The sequence below is a fragment of the Amphiprion ocellaris genome, chromosome 4, assembly GCF_022539595.1.
Source record: "Amphiprion ocellaris isolate individual 3 ecotype Okinawa chromosome 4, ASM2253959v1, whole genome shotgun sequence".
Taxonomy (NCBI): domain Eukaryota; kingdom Metazoa; phylum Chordata; class Actinopteri; family Pomacentridae; genus Amphiprion; species Amphiprion ocellaris.
This window is the reverse complement of record NC_072769.1, coordinates 6352250-6369450: the sequence shown is the minus strand read 5'-3', so window position 1 is coordinate 6369450 and position 17201 is coordinate 6352250. Positions and strand designations below refer to the sequence as shown.

At 42.3% G+C, this 17201-nt stretch overlaps 1 protein-coding gene across 1 annotated transcript; it reads right to left on the bottom strand.

Moving 5' to 3' along the window:
* Positions 1–2: 2 nt before the first annotated feature.
* Positions 3–16679, bottom strand: si:ch73-100l22.3 (uncharacterized). The gene is made up of 10 exons (XM_023290380.3): positions 16194–16679; positions 13952–14077; positions 11079–13671; positions 10682–10788; positions 7402–7497; positions 6781–6897; positions 6575–6676; positions 6299–6415; positions 2496–2578; positions 3–2252 (listed from the first exon to the last, which is right to left on the bottom strand). The coding sequence occupies exons 1-10, from the start codon at positions 16323–16325 to the stop codon at positions 2093–2095; spliced, it is 3633 nt and encodes a 1210-aa protein (XP_023146148.2). The 5' UTR covers positions 16326–16679; the 3' UTR covers positions 3–2092.
* Positions 16680–17201: the final 522 nt, after the last annotated feature.

Genomic DNA, 17201 nt, shown 5'->3' with positions numbered 1-17201 from the left:
AATTCAGCCTTAAAAAACATTTATTACCAACCAAATACAAATAAATAACATACAAAATACCTAACAATAAAAAAGGTTTAAAAGCAAAGGTTTAAATGTGTTTTGGCTGATATATAATCCTGCTACAGTACAAATATTTAAGGCAACACTAAAGAGTAACACACTGTTCAAGTATTCGCCTCGACGCAAAGATCCAGAGCTGGACATTAACATTTGGGAAACTGTGAGGACAAAAATACTGTTAATGTCACACTAACAAGGGTTCAATTTGAGCTAATACAGCTGGAGAGTCTGTTCTTGATGGTAGGCACATAAACATGAAGGACCTGGATTATTCAGTGATCGAGGTCAGCCTAGAGAGCAGAGGTTTAACACTGAAATCCACAATAAATTAAATAACTACTCAATCTACTTCACAGCAGACATTCTGCATATCTACATAGTGAAAACACAGGTGTAATTATTGACTTTAATAATAATTATTATAGTTCTTGTCTGTTTCAGGGTCCTCATATAGACCACTTTCACATTTTGACTCGTCACTGCAGATAATTTTCTACTAAGGAAGCCATAACAGTGAACTAGACCACTTCAACTTAAATTGGCTCAGCTAAATGTATTACAACTGCTTTTATTGTTGCAAATTATAGCCATCCTTTTCCTGCTGTGAACAAATCCAAAGTGCCTAGCTTTACTTTTTAAGTTCCCTGTTAAAAACAAAGCAATGTTCAAATGCAGACCTGGCATGCTACATGTCTACACACTAGAAACTGTCAGCTAAGAGGGAGTTTTCTTCAACAAAGATTTGCTGCAAAAGGTTAGAGCCAAATCTGTGAGAAAAACTATTTGTGTTGTATTGCATAAATATTATATTGTTGTTTTCATATGCTAACCATACACTTCAGGCTTGGAGCTACCGGCTCACTTAAATAAGCAAAACGGAACTGAGCTTTTCCTGCTGTGACATGTCAAAATGTTTGCAGTAAGCCCACACATATTTCATGTGCAGAAAACAAAGCTTTAACCCTCTGAACCCCAAACCCCGCTGTGCGTTTGAAAGGCGTGTGATCTTATAAAAGTATCACCACATGACCCTATTTACCTAAGATTTTAATATTTTATCAAAATCACTCTAGTCTACATGTTTCATTTAAAAATTTGCCAAAATTAAACCCTTTGCTCTAAACCAGAATCTGTAAAAAGTAAAAACAATTCCACGCTCCTCAGTGCAACCAGTGAGGTTTAAATGACTCATCTGTGACCAACAGAAGCGTGATAAAAATTAAGAGACTTTGCGGCTGAACTACAGGCATTGCCTACAGAGAGCAGAGAGGAGAGAGACGTTAAAACACATTAACATGTAAGAATTAAAATATCTATCATATGTAGTCAGATTTTTTTTTCTAGTACCGGTAACACCTGTGGGCACTTGTGGACTCATTGGTCATATCTTGTTTTGGTTTTCTGTGAAACAAATAATATAAGAAAATCTACTTTTCCCTCCTCTTTTTATAATTTATGGTGTTATAACTTTGTTAGCCGGCATAAAAGACAGATTTAATTTCTCTACGCTTCTAGCCATGGTTGTGCTGTTTTCATAGAGGCGCAGGACATTATACTGCAGTGAAAAATGAGCCCACAGTAAGTAAAAATGTGACGCTAAAATCACTTAGCAGCTGCTTGGGGTAAGGAGGGTTAAAATGCTGCCAAAAGATGACACTGTTTTTTCCCATCAAGTCAACATTTCCTATAAACATCTTCTACACGAGCACACTGATGATGGTTAAAAATACAAAAAAGAGACCAGGTGAAGAATTAGTGTTACTGACAGAGCAGATGTGTAATTACTGACTGTAGCTGAGCTGTATCTGCACAGTTAGCCGTAGCCATTATAATATTACACCCTTTGAGAGTGTAAGAAAATCCCCAGTTTGCCAGATATGAAACACAGTAATATATCAGTCAGCAACAGGCATCAATTTATGTCACATTTGGATTTTGGATTTGGAAGCTCTCGGGACAAGTTGTACACTATTCATGTGATGGCTGGAGGCCTTGTTAGGCGTCCTCACTGGGGCCAATTAGGAAAGGGTCATCGGGGTCTGGAGGAGAAAGTGCTCTTGGGGACCCTCTGAGGATTTGCTCTGAACTGCCCTCGTTTGGTTTCCAGCGGCTGCTCTTCAGAGACTAGAGATTTCTGTCCAGTCCTCGTCACAAACCCCCTGTGCCTTTCTGCAGCCTTTTTCTGGATTCTGAAGAAAAGAGAGGTTTTTAGCAGCTGCCAAAGGTAGCATTTCTAAAAAAACAGAGAGCCTTTCTTAATCTCTGATGCAAGAGTTTCAAATCATTACAAAATTAAGCTGAATGCTGCTATTAAACTGGCTGTGACTCAAAAATCACTCTTCTAAGAAAACACTTGGATAGCCCGGTTCTGTACGTGTGTGCTATTCACAGCTAAGAAGAAAAAAAAAATGTCTGATCCAATGAAAACTCACATTATTCCTCTCTTCCTCTCAAGGGATTTTTGTGTTGCAGCTGACAGAGAACTCTTTCCTCTGGGGTGGCCAGTGTTCCCACTCTGAACAAGCACACACATACAAACACACACATGTATAAAACACTTAAGTCTGCAGAGGTAATGTGCATCAGACGAACACAAACACATACACAATGTTTTAATAATTGCTTCTGATGCCAAAAATTCAGTACCCATAAATAAAAGAGTAATTCTGAGGTATTAGCTGAAAGATCTGGCTATAGCGGCAGTATACTGCCAAAAAATACTTTTAAAATATATAAATGGCACACAAATCAACCACAACATTAAAATTACTGATTGATGAAGTGAGTAAAATTGATACTTTTGTTACAATACAATGCTCTGCCATGAAACTTGGATGCTGGCATTCATGTGGATGTACCACCTGCCTCAACATTTTTGCAGGTCAAGCCATCACCCACCCAGCCCCAACGCTCCCCACACAGCAGTAACTGTTAAGGAACAGCTTAAGGAACACAGCAAAGAGTCTAAGGTGTTGAACCAGCCTCTGAACTCCCCAGATCCTAATCTGATTGAGTGTTTTTGGAATTACCCAGAAAAGGCCTGACCTACGGAGGCCTTACTCACAACCCACTGGACCCAAAGGATCCTCCGTCAAATGTCCAGGTGCTGAACACCACAGGACACCTCCACAGGTTAACACCCTGTTGGATCAGAGCTGTTGTTGGTACAAGGAGGAATCTACACAGTATGAAGGAGGTGGTTTTAATGCTGTAGCTGATCGGTATATTTCTGTATAATAATAATAATAATAATAATAATAATAATAATAATAATAATAATAATAATAATAATAATAATAATAATAATAAATTTTATTTATAAAGCGCTTTTCCAAAAACTCAAAGACGCTGTACATAAAATACAATAAGATAAAACAAAACTGTTAATTAAAATCAGTAGATAGTAAAACAAATTCAAGATAAAATACAGAATCACTTAAGGAAAGCAGATCTAAAAAGGTGAGTCTTTAAAAGGGATTTAAATGTGGTGAGGTTGGTGCAGTCACGGAGGGCATGGGGGAGTGAGTTCCAGAGTGTGGGGGCGGCAATGGCGAAGGCTCTGTCCCCCCAATGTCGCCGGCTGGTCCTGTGCGGGATGGAAAGGAGGTTTGTGTGGGAGGAACGGAGATTCCTGGGGGGGGTGTAGGGGAGGAGCAAATCGGTAAGGTAAGAGGGGGCAAGATTATGGATGGACTTGAAGGTGAGGAGAAGCAGTTTGTACTGGATGCGGTGTGAAATGGGGAGCCAATGGAGGTTCTGCAGGACGGGGGTGATATGGTCGTGAGAACAGGTTCGGGTGAGGAGTCGGGCAGCAGAGTTTTGAATGAGTTGAAGTTTATTGAGAACTTTGGAGGTGGAGCCGAAGAGAATGCTATTGCAGTAGTCAAGGCGGGAAGTGACGAAGGCATGAATGAGGGTTTCAGCGGCTGAGAAGGAGAGGAAGGGGCGGAGACGGGCGATGTTGCGGAGATGGAAATAGGCAGTTTTGGTGATCTGATTAATGTGGGGTTCAAAAGTGAGGTTGCTGTCAAATATCACACCGAGGTTGCGGATGTGAGCAGAAGGAGATAGGGTGGTGTTATCAATGGTAATGGGGGAGTGGGGAAATGGTGTGAGTGATTTAGGTCCAATAAAGATGAGATCAGTCTTGTCGCAGTTTAGCAGGAGAAAATTTTTCCTCATCCAGGATTTAATGTCGGCCAGGCAGCTGGAGAGAGAGGGGAGGGTGGTGGTGGCGGTGGTGTTGGTGGAGATGTAGAGTTGGATGTCGTCCGCGTAGCAATGCAAGTGTAGGTTGTGGCGGCGGATGATGTTGCCGAGGGGGAGGAGGTACAGGATAAAGAGGAGGGGGCCAAGGACTGATCCTTGAGGGACACCATGGGACAGGGGGGCGGTGGCGGATGTGCAGTTGTTGACCTTGATGAATTGTTGTCGATTTGTGAGATATGATGTGAACCAGGTGAGGGCGGTGCCGGTGATGTTAATGGAGGATTGAAGGCGGGACAGGAGGATGGAGTGATTGATTGTGTCAAATGCTGCAGAGAGGTCGAGAAGAATGAGGATGGTGACTTGTCCAGAGTCTGAGGAGAGGAGGAGATCGTTGGTGACCTTGAGGAGAGCAGTTTCAGTGCTGTGATGAGAGCGGAATCCGGATTGAAAGGTTTCATACAGGTTGTTGGAGGTGAGATGAGTTTTCAACTGGGCAGCGACGACACGTTCTAATGTTTTGGATAAGAAGGGGAGGTTGGAGATGGGCCGGAAGTTGTGAGGGGAGGTTGGATCCAAACCAGGTTTTTTGAGGATGGGGGAGACAGAGGCGAGCTTGAGGGGTGAGGGGACACAGCCAGTACTGAGGGAAGTGTTGATGATGTTAGAGATGAGGGGGGAGATAACAGGGAGGCAGTTTTTGAGGAGGTCAGTGGGGATGGGGTCCAGGCAGGATGTGGAGTTTTTAGTTCCAGTGATGAATTTGGGCAGGTCCAGGGGGGAAACGGGCAAGAAGTGGGCCAGGGGGGGAAAGTTCAGAGGGTTTGGTGGAGGAGAGGGGGGATCAAGTGAGGTGGGAGAGGTGACAAGGCTGCTGTGGATGGAGATGATTTTGTTATGGAAAAAAGAGAGGAATAGGTTGCACTTGTCGGTGGTGAACGAGTTTGAGACGGTGTCCGGGGGGGCAAGGAGTTTATTGACAGTTGAGAAGAGGGACTTGGGGTTGTTGGAGCTGGTATTGATCAGGTCAGAGTAGAAAGTGGACCGTGCAGATTTCAGGGCGTCTTTGTATTGTTGGAGGAAGTCGGAGTAGGCTTGGCGGTGAACTGTCAGGTTTGTTTTCTTGACAAGACGTTCCAGCTGTCGTTTATGGGCTTTCATGAGGTGGAGTTCGGGGGTGTACCATGGAGCAGAGTGGGAGAAAGTGACTAATTTGGATTTGAGGGGAGCAAGCTGATCAAGACAGGAAGAGAGAGTATGATTGTAGTGGTTGATGAGGTCAGTGGGGTTACTGATTGATGGGGGAGGGGAGATGGACAATGCAGTGGTCAGTGAGGCGGAGAATACAGAGGGGGAGAGTGATCTAGTGTTTCTAAAAAAGATTGTCCATTTTTCCTTGGGCAGGGGGGTGGGGAGGCTGATGTCCATAGTTATTGCTAGGTGGTCAGAGATGGAGAGATGACAGCTGGAGATATTTAGGACTGTAAGACCAGAGGAGCAAACCAGATCGAGGATGTGTCCATGGTTGTGGGTGGGGAAATTGACATGCTGGGTGAGGTTGAGTGATTGTAGGAGGTCTAGGAAGTCAGAGGCAGATTTACTGTGAAGGTTGTCCATGTGAAAGTTGAAGTCACCAAGGATGAGGACTGAGGGAGATGTAGCTAATAGCTGGGTGGCAAAGTGGGAAAAGTCAGGGAGGAATGAGGGGTTTGGTTTAGGTGGGCGGTAAATGATAGCAGTGACCATTGGGGTGGGACCGGGTAATTTAAAAACAAGGTGTTCAAAGGAGGGGGAGGCAGGGATGGAAAGTGGGATGGTTGTGAAGACCTGTTTGTGGATGACTGTGATGCCGCCTCCTCGACCTTCTGGGCGGGGTGAGTTGAGGTACGTGTACGTGTATGTTACCCTGTTCAGCACCTGGTTGCCCTAACTTTCACTACAGGACTTTCCTCATGCTTGAGAAATCAGGACTCGTTCAACGTTCAGTCTGGACTTAGTTCCGCAACACCGGAGCTTCTGAAAAGGTTACCTGTCGTCGGAGCTCTCTCTCCCTGGCCAGCTCTCTGTCCCAGCTGATCAACTGCATCCGCCCTCTGGCTGACAGGCTGAAGAATACGTCGTAGACCTCATAACGTGCAGCGCGCAGCTGGAGGACGACACAATTACAGAGCAGACGATGGCTTGAATGAATGCATGTTATCACAGTACCTGGTGTGGTAACAGCTAATGGAGCGAATAATTGTTGACAGCGCAGAAGAGAACAGAGGTGAATGGATTTGTTTATAACATGTGTTTGCCTTTATACCTGCAGAGTGACTCTCTCCTGCAATAAGAGGTCCTGTCTGCTACAGAGCTCCCCTCTACTCGGACTCTGCTTCCCAAAGGCCTGCAGGAACTGTTGTGTGTCCTACACAAAACCCACACAGCTGTAATCTGCACACAAGCACTGTTTGTTCATTTTACTACAGTAAAACAGGGTGCTGCCGGAGACAGACCGCTGTCTGGACTCACCCTGATGGTGCGCACCAGCTGCGCCACTCTCTCCGTCCTCAGCAGCCGGCGAGTGAGAAAACCCTTCACGGCCGCTGACAGCAGGGGGCGGTAGCACTGCGAGAGTGGGCTGGAGGGCTGAGGAGGAAGAGGGGAGAACGGGTGATGAGAGAGGTGAATAATGAATAGCAGAGGGGAAGAGAGAGGAGAATGCTAATTCCATCAATGACAACCAATTAATTTCCCACACAGCTTCTCAAGGTCTTTTGGTTGGCATCTGTTTAGAGCACCAATGCAAGTGGACTCACAGCTCATTATTATAATAGAGAATATTAAGCTGAATAATAAGCAGCTGACGTGCTGTCACTCACTTGTTGATTCAAGAGCTGTTGCATTATACAGACATGTTTGTTGAACAAATGTAGTCTAAGTGAAGCTAAGCTGTCGTGCTGGGAGATACATCGGACACAATATCAGATAATAAAGGGTACTGATTAGGATTAAGACATAGCAGTGTGGGGGGGTTCAGTTTCACATGACTGTCAGCCAACTGGTGTTGATTAAAAATCCTGCAGACAAAAGGGTAAGCAGGACAAGGTTTTGTGTATCACTGACATCTGTGAACAAATACGATAGTAATACCTGAGAGAGAAAGGTCGACATGTCCCCAAGACGTGAGCTTGACATGGAGCAAGGGAAGGACACACTCTGGAGGAGACGGTAACGTACTGCCAACGCCTAAGAGAGAGAGACAGACAGACAGGAGAAAGATGTAAAGGGTGGAGGGAAGGAGGAAGAGGAAAAGTGCACGTGTGTGTGCAGGCACACATGCATTTGGGAGCAGGCAAGGTTGGAAAATATTGAATTGGAAAGGACAGCAAATGAGGCAGGAGGAAGAAATTAATTGAGGGTAGAGAGAGAGAGAAACAGAAGGGGAGTGATGGGGCACAGAGGCAGGAGGGATGAGATGAGACGGAGGTGGAGGAGGAGAGGGATGACCGGGATGATGAGACAGGAGAGAGGGAGAAAATTAATATAGCCAGAGAGTAAAAACAATGTTGGAGGAGGTATGAGACAAAACAAAAAGAGGGATGAGAGGAGAGGGGGAAAAAAAGAGGAGAAAGAGAAGGGACCATTAGTGGTGGCACTCAGCGGGACGATCTGGCACTTAACCACAGACGCTCATGAATTAAACAAATTATCCTTTCCTTTTCTGTGTCAATTCCCTTGGTCCCCTCCTCCCTCTACCAGAGAGTCCAGCCAGCTCGCTCTCATCACATCACAAATGATGGAAGGACAGAGGAGAGTAAAAAAGAAGTCTTTCTATTAAACAGCTTATGTTAATTATATTGTTGTTAAGGATACATAAATTAAACAGAGCCTGTGATTAACAGGGCAAGGACACCGGCCAAGAACAAATACAGACACAAGCTGAAGAGACAAGAACTGGTTGCCAGAGAACAGCAGGCGTCCTTGAAGCCTTGCATGTGCACACACACACACACACACACTCACACACACACACACACACACACACACACACACACACACACACACACACACACACACACACACACACACACACACACACACACACACACACACACACACACACACACACACACACACACACACACACACACACACACACACACACTCAAAGAAATAGGCGACCATGCCAGCTCGCCTCTTAGGGATGTAATGAAACATTTATGGTAGAATCTGTGTTTTTTTTTTTACTGGGGAGAGTCTGAAGGTCTCTTGTAATGAGCAGATGTCTTTAGTCTGCCCACGACCCAGGTCTCCAAAAGCACCCTCTAACAGGTAGGGCGACAACATGTTTGTGGGGAGGTGGAAGAGTGCCAGAGCCTTTCAGATGTCTGCTTCTAGTTTCAAAACAAACACTTAGGGTCAATGTTACATCATAGCTCAACGAATTGGTTCGAGACTCTCAAAGCCTACTCTTATTTTAAAAAGCCGAAAATACTGGGCCAGGCATGAATTTTTAATTCCTCATAGGTGACTTTGGGTGAAGTCAGAAACCTTGGTGGAGTGAATTATGGTTGATGTGCTGGAGTTACGTAGTGCTAGGTCTGTACGGCAATACGTGATGCAATCTATTGCAAGAAGCGGGCCAATGCGCTGGAGGAATTATCAGTGAGTATGTTTTTACCATATTTACAGTTGGAATATGTCTGCTTGTTTCAAGTTTCACAAATATGTAATTTAGTTTTTCCTTAATTTTATTGATGTAATTTTATGCCATTTTGACAGTCAAAGCAAAACAATAATAAACTTGTCATTTGTATGTCAAATTTAAGGTTTAAAAGATAATGCTGACAATATTGTAAATATATACATTTTTTATGTTTAAAAAATCCCATAACCCCTTCCAAAAAACTGTCTGAAATCCCTTCCCATTCTGTGGTGTAATAATTTACAAACTGATCACACATGCTTACTTTAATTTTTAAAAGGCTGGAGCGCAGTAGTTTTTAACATTAGTCAGACACAAGCAATTGATAGTTTTATTGGAGACTTCTTGCCTGCAAATTTTGTGCGCAAGTCAATGTTTTTGGCAGCAAGACTGACTCAAAATAAAAATGCTAATAAAAATGTGTATTGTAATAAATCACATGGAAATCAATGTCAGTTCTATGTCAGCTACATATATATCAGGTTATGACAACACAGGATTAACTCATCATTGGTATAGGTGTAAAAATATCACCACTTACTTATCCTTTAGGATACAACAGCAAAAACAGCAAGTGAAACTAAATTTAGAAAATATCTCAGAGATGCAGAGCAAAAATACCAGCCAGGATGACGTGCTTAACATGAGCCACTTCAGTGTCATATTCTAAAGGTCTTTGCAAGACTGTATTTCAAGCTGTTCTGATTATAACAATTAACATATTGTGGTAGTTCCTACATGTTCACAGATCTTGAGAGGTTGCGTATCGGGTATCATTGCTGCATTTGACAGATGAGGCATTCAGGTGTTACTGGTGAGGTATTTATGACTCCTTTAAATGTGGAAATTCTGCGTGCTGAAAAGCGTGCTGCATTACTACCATAACTGGTAAGGATGAGTTGTCAATAGCCTTCGCTACATGTAACTGTAACGTGCAAAGCGAATACAGAGATTTAGATGTTTATTCTTCTGTTTTAATATAAGTGAAAATGTACATGAAAATGCTTCTATTTCTTCTTTGTTGTTTTTAACTGATATTTTCAGCAGAACAACAAAACCAATGTTATATCGAAGCCCTCAACTCTCTAATCCCTGTGCAATTTGAGGCTGTTTATGCTCCTTTTTTCTTCACTATGGGCTCATTTTTACTGCAATATGAAGTCCTGCACATCTATGGAAACAGCAGAACCAGGACTAAAGCCAAGAGAACTCAAAAATCTCTTTTGCACACCATAACATTGGTAGAATGCTATAAAATATTACAAATGAAGTTGATTTTCTATAATACCTATTTTACAAAAAAATAAAATGTCCAACATTTTTCCAAGTGCCATACGGGTGTTATGAGGAAAAAATGGTGGCTCTATATACTATTAATATTTTACTACTCTGCAGTCTACCCGTGAAGTCCCTGAATTTTTGTTGACTGTTAGTGGCAGCTGAGAGAATGCAGACTCTTTTGGATTTTTTTTACACAATCTGTTTGTATTAAAGTTTTTTTTTTTTTTTTTTTTTTAACAGTGAATTTCTAAAAAAAAACATGTAGAAGAAAGTGACTTTGCTGAAATCGCACCATTTTAGGCTTTAGCTTGGTTATGTTTTCCTGGACAAGTATACTTATAGCTGCACCCTCATTAGATACATGCCACCTATTTTCTTGGCTTCCTATGTGGGTTTAAATCAAAAACATTTAATTAGCTGTCCAATACATCTCCACTATCTTACCTGTAGTAGTTCTTCCTGCTGTTTCCTGTGCTCTTCTTGCAGGGCTCTGACCTGAGCAGCATGGACCTGCTTTAGTTGTTCTTGCTTGTCGTAGCAATGCATTGCAGCTGAAGACAGTAAACACAATATGCGGTCACACAATAAAATAATCTATTAAAGGTAAAATTCTAATATAGGGTTTTAAATTATGTGCCACCAAGGGCAGGTATGCAGGTCTCTCCTTCAGCACATTTGCACTCATGACACACTGTCTGATCTGCGTTTTTTTTCTAATTTTTCCTTCATGACACAGATATTTAAGAATCACCCATAGTACTATTTTACAGGAGTGAAACACTGCATACCCTCTACCCTGCATGGATCAGTTTGACCTTGCAGTTTTCCATCTTGGTCTTACCTCTAGGAGTGCTGGAGTTGGGTCTGACCACAGAGTCTGCTTCTCCAATGTTATCTGTACTCCTTTCCTGAGTGTCCTCTGTCATGTGCATGAGCAGTCTCCGTTTGACCTTGGACATCCCTCCCTGACCTTCACCTTCACTCTCTGGAGTCAGATTCTTCTCCTGAACAAGACAACCTTGTGAGCCCAAGTCGGATCCTGACCCTTCAAGAAACCACAGGCCAGATGGTCTGTCCACATCGTACGACCGATTGAGAGATGGCGAGTTAACAGAGTCATGACCTTCAACTGCCATCTCAATCCTCCTTTGCACAAGATGGTTACTGGCATCTGAGAGCACCGAGGCGTCAAATGCAGCTGTGCTTTCAGGTGGGGCATTTCGGAAAACATCAGGAACACGCATCCGCTGTGCTACAGAAAAGATACATTTACCGGGTGGCGTCTGCTTTCTACAGCCGCTGTGCTGTGTGTTACTCTTGGTTAGTCTTTCTTTACCTGCCTCATTGCCCTCTTCTCTCTCTGTAGCTGAGGTTTTGATCAGTCTGAGCTCGCTAAAATGAACTGTCTCAGGTAAGTTCTCCTGGACTGTGACAGGAACATCATCTGTGTCACTCGTGATTGGTTCAGATCCTGAATGTTCATGCGTGGTTTTGCAGTTGTTGAATGATTGTCTTCTCGGAAACTCCCAATCCTTCCTCTCACCATCATCCCTCTGCTTGTCTTCCCAATAGTCACCATCATTTTGACCCAGCTGCTTCTGTTGATAATGTTCAATTTGCTCAGAAAGGTTGACGCCTTTAAAACTTAATTCACTTTGTGCTTTGCTCACAGTTTGGCTGTGACTGTCCAAGTTTTCTTTCACTGTTGACTCCAGATCTGAGATCAGGACCTTCAGACTGGACAAGTTGGACTCCAGTTGATCAATGTGCTGCGAACTCTTGGCTAAGACGTTCGTTACATCCCCTTCAACCATGACATTCACAGTCGAGGGAACTGCTGAGTGAGTGTTTTGCTGTCCAAGGTTAGCTTCTTCAACTTTCTGGTCATCATTTAAGGACAGAAATTTCCCTTCTGAAGTCTCTTCATCAACAACTGCTCCATCTTTGGGACTACCTTTAGTTTTGCAGTGAATAGGACTCCTACAGAAGGTAGGTGCTGGGACAGTGTGATATTTCCCCAGTCCATTATAAAAAGCTGTAGGACAGGTGGTCACATGAAAGGCATCTTGAAGAGGGGAGGTTCCAGCTGACGTTGGCTGTTGCTGGGTAAAGGCGCTGATTGGTTTAGGCTTTGTTGTGACCTCCTGTGAAATGTTCAGCTTATTATTTTTAAGTGTTGTTTCTTCTTCAACACTACTCAGCACCATAGTGTTTACATCTTCTGTTAAATGTGCGCTTTCAGATTTAACATTAGTCCTTTTTCCTGTGAAGTCATTGTCAATCATTTCCCTCTCCCAGGGTTTCTTTAGTGATGTTTCCACAGATTGAATAAAAGTGCCTTTTCTCTCTTTAGTTTTCTTTGCCTCTGTGGTCACAGTGCCCTTGTAAAGGAACTCGTCATTCTCCTTATCAGAAAGGCTCTGCTCCTCCGCCCTTGCTCTTGGCTGTTCTTGGGTTCTCTCCTGGATTTTAGTGTTTTTGGCTTGGTTCCTAAGCATTCGCTGGCGCCGTCGATACTCCTGAGATTTCTTCAGCAAGGCCTGGAGGCTCAGACGATAAGGCTCCTCGGATGGCTGTGAGTCTGTTTCGTCTACCTGGGTGTCTGCTGGTTCGGCTTCACTGGAGTCATGCTGAATGTGTAGTTCTGCTGCTGGACAGTGACGAGTGCTTAACGCCTGTGATGGATTGTCTGAAAAGCCACTTTTTTCTAACAAAGGGACAGATCTCTCATTTCTGTCCACAATTTCATCTTTGTCAGAGTCAAGTATTTCTTTAAAGGGCATGTTATCTTCATGCTCTACACTGTCCAGGTGACTACTTTGAGGTTTTTCTGCCGATAAATGGTCACAAGTGACTGAATCCTCCTGAATCGAGGTGCAACAATTGTCTTTTACATCTGTTAAGGTATTACAAATGGACAATTCGAGTCCACTCCTCTCTAGCTCCTCTCCATCTATGGGAGGGTGGCTGATAATATCCGGCATCTTGGCGATTGTATTTGAGGTGTTGTGAAGAAAAAATCCACCCATGTTACAAACTTCCTCCGAGTTGCCAATCTTTCCCAAGGTCATGGTGTTTTCTACATTCTCATAGGTCACATAACCTGAGGATAGTGAGTGGTGGCTTTCACCATTAAAGGAACTTGGCTGCGATCCTTGTCGGCTGTCAAGTTGGTCATTAAGGCATGTATCATGGAAAACTTGCTGAGATGTCACATTTGAAGCGAAAAAGGCACTATACATCGTTGATGTCAGCAGAGGAAGAGAAATGCCATCTTTTACTTTCCCTACAGTTAGTGGTGAAAGACTATCCTTCGTTCCAACAAAAGAATTAGTCTGAGACACTGATCCACTGCTGATGTTGTGGGATAATGAAACTCTTGTGTTATTCTCTGATTCTTGAAGCAACTCCTCCAGTGTTGGCGTCTTCCTCAGCTGCAGTTTAAACAATAAAAAATTCATTAAATTTCATTAAATTAGTGAAAATATTTTTGTAATTAGTTCACAACCTTGTACGACATCATAAAACACTACATGAAAAAAAAAACAAAGTCAAAAGATCACACTGTTCATTTAAAACAGCGCATTTTGTGCTTTAACAGTAATTGGTGTTCTCTGTAATTCTTAATCAAAGCTGCTCTCATATAAAGAACATAAACACGTGCACATTTTGAGGTTGCAAAGATAGCAGCTGATAAGCCAGAACTTAAAATACCTGGACGCTGTGCAGAATAGTTTGCACGTAGGCCATTCTGGGATCATCTTTCAACTTTCTGTGGATGGCAGCTTTCTGTGCTTCATCTCTGTGTCGCTGCATCTCCTCTCTCTGTTTGCCCGAAAGCTGTTATCATTACAAAACAGACACAGGTTGTCATGACATACTTCAAAACATGGCTGAAAGTAATGCTGGTTTCATTATCTTTTTTTTTTTTTTTTTTTTATCTCTGTTTGTTATTATCTTTGCTGTCTGGAGGAGCCGGAAGGAGGAGGACATTGGCCTGATCAGAGCTTACATATATGGGACTGGGTTCAGGTGTAAGACATTTTCACTCACCTGCAGCAGAAGCCTGGGCTCGCTAATGCCAATAATTGTTTGTTTCAGTGAAAATGTGAGCTCCTTTGGTTTAAGTACACATTTGCAGTACCTTTTTTACACTGCTTGAGGTATTTAAACTAGAATAATTACAGCTGCTGTATGTTTTGCTAAACTATACCAGTAGTAGAACAGCCATAGTCATTCGCTCCCAGTGGATTAAGTTTATTGGAAAGTGATAACATATGGCACATATTCTTCTCTTCAGACATAAAACCCACATTGATTGGTATCAGCCTCCACTGCCCTGCAACAGGTTTGTGTCTACAATAAACCACAGTTGAAATAGATACTTCTGGTGTGTCTATGTTCCTGGCCACACAACCATAGTGTTCAGTATGCCACCTGGAAACCAGCACACATCCTTTCATTGTCTATTTTGCATATTTCCTGTTTTTTTGACTGATCAATATCTGAGCAACAGCACAAAACGTATAATTTCTTATAATGAGGAGAACATAATTTGCTTTCAGTGATGCTTGGTTCAAGTAATGCATCTTCGAGCATGTTTTTGCAGCAGCTGAATGACTGACTTTTTGGTCACTCCCTGTACTCCCCATCCTTGGGATCATCATCATCCTCCTTCTGCTTGTCCTCCCAGCAGTCACAATCATTTTGACCCTGTTGCATATGTTGACTACATTTAATATGCTCAGAGAACTTATCGCCTTTAAAAAGTTTGGCTGTGCTTGTCCAAGTTTTCTTTCCATGTTAACTCCAGGTCTGAGATCCTGTAACTTTAAATTGGACAGGCTTGACTCAAGCTGATCTATGTGCTGTGAACTCTTGGATAAAAGATTTTCTACATTCCCTTCTGCCAAATATTCACAGTTAAACTGTTGTGTGATGTTGTTTTGATGTTAGATGCTGGCTTTGTCAAGCTTCTGATCTTCTTTCAAGCTACTACTTTTGGTTTTGCAGTAAACGGGAGTCTTGTGCATCATCATTCTAGCTTAACCAACTCAAGCAACAAGGTCCTGCAACTAAATGTACAAAGGAAAGAAGAACTTCACATTTTCACTCAAACAAACAGTTGTTGCTAGAAGTGAGTCCAGGTAAGTGAAAAGACCTGCCACCCAAACTCAGTCCCATATGTACTGAACAAAAATATAAATGCAGAATGTTGCATTGGGTTAGATCCATTATAATGCGCAACAATAATGGGCAGATAGAGTGGGCTCATAGACCAGAACTTACAAGTCAGTGTGTCCACCATTTGCATCACATAGTGCTACACACAGAGTTAATGAGGTTGTTGATGTTGTGCCACTGTTGTTAAAAGAATTAGTAAAGTTCGTGGACATTTTAGGGAACGTTATCATGTTGCTGGACATGTTAATCCAGAGCACCGTGTGACAGACTGTCTCTAGTTCCATGCTGTAGGAAAATATTATATTATATAAAGCTGCCTTTTACAATCAGTGGTCAAAGGAGTATCTCAGTAGTGGCCATACTACCTGATCTGATGTGGATCAATTGGATGGTTGAGAATTTGTAACCAGTTGAACAGTTCAAAAACTTTTTGGCTAAATACAACCATTGTCTAACCAGAACAATAGAAATGGATGACAAAAGAAGTCCGTTTGCATGCCTTTTTTGTGTATATAAGCTCTGATAAGTGCGATTTATGACGATGTATAACAGGGAAAGCAGCAAACTTTACATCTGACCAGCTAGAAGAATGTGGAGCATTTCCCATGAATAATTAAACTGTGAATTTTATGCTAATTGTTACAGCAGTTTTTCAGAAACTCGACCAGCACGGTGCATTTACCTATACAAAAAACAGACACAACCTTTCTCAGGTTTTCTCTACTTCTGCTAACATTATCAGGCATAATGATGGTCATAAAAAATCAAGTACCAGGGGAGGAAGGATGGGTCGTCCATAGAAGCGGATGAAAGAGGATGCAGATGAAGGTCTGCGCTCTTCCTCCTCATTTTTCCTCAGTTGAGAAAGACGATGCTGTACAAACTTGTCGTAGTCCTCCATCATGCTGCATCAGGACACGGTAGGCAACAACGCTGGACAGTTAAGCGGCTAACTAACATCAATAAGTTAACGTTTGCTAACGTTAGCAGTCGCAGTGTAACACTAGCTAGCTAACTGAGCTAACTGAGCTAGCATAACGTCTGCTGTCGAGAGTTAGCTTCGTGTTTAAAACCAAACTGTTGAGCTCAAAATACATTAAAGAGTCAAAAGCAGCAAGACCAAAACAGCTCCACAGTGTCACTTTTATTTAAAAAAAAAGAAAAAAAAAAGCAACACGGTGAAGTCCAGCTAGCTACCTGACAAAAAGTCTCCAGCAGGATGGATCAGTGTTTACATTTTTACCCGCCTCTGCTCCCAGAGCGACGGACGGTGACAGTTGGAGAGACGCCCGGAAAACCCGGAGTGGATTTCGAGAGGGATTCAACCAAAACAAGTTTCATTTTATAACGGCAAAATTCGGAAATACATAACCTTAGCTTAAAAATTAAACCACCTCGGCTTTGTCAACAGCATTGTCGTGAAGTTTGTACAATTAATGTAGAAAATGCTTCGTTTTTTTTTTTTGTTTTTGTTTTTGTTTTTTTTAAACAATGTTTTTATTTGTCAAGAGGAAAGAGCGGAAGATAACTTGATACCGCCATCTACAGGCCTGACTGGCTGAACAAAGACATAAGCAGACCTCGTGGCACACCACAAAAGATATTAGATATTACTACTACTACTACTACTACGATAGAACATTAGAAAATATGTTAAAACACTATAAATGACGATAATAAAACGTTAGAAAAGACATAAATTATACAAATGCCTGTCTATACAAGTGGATTTAAAAAGAATATTAAACATACGTATATATTTGAAAATATATTGTCCATT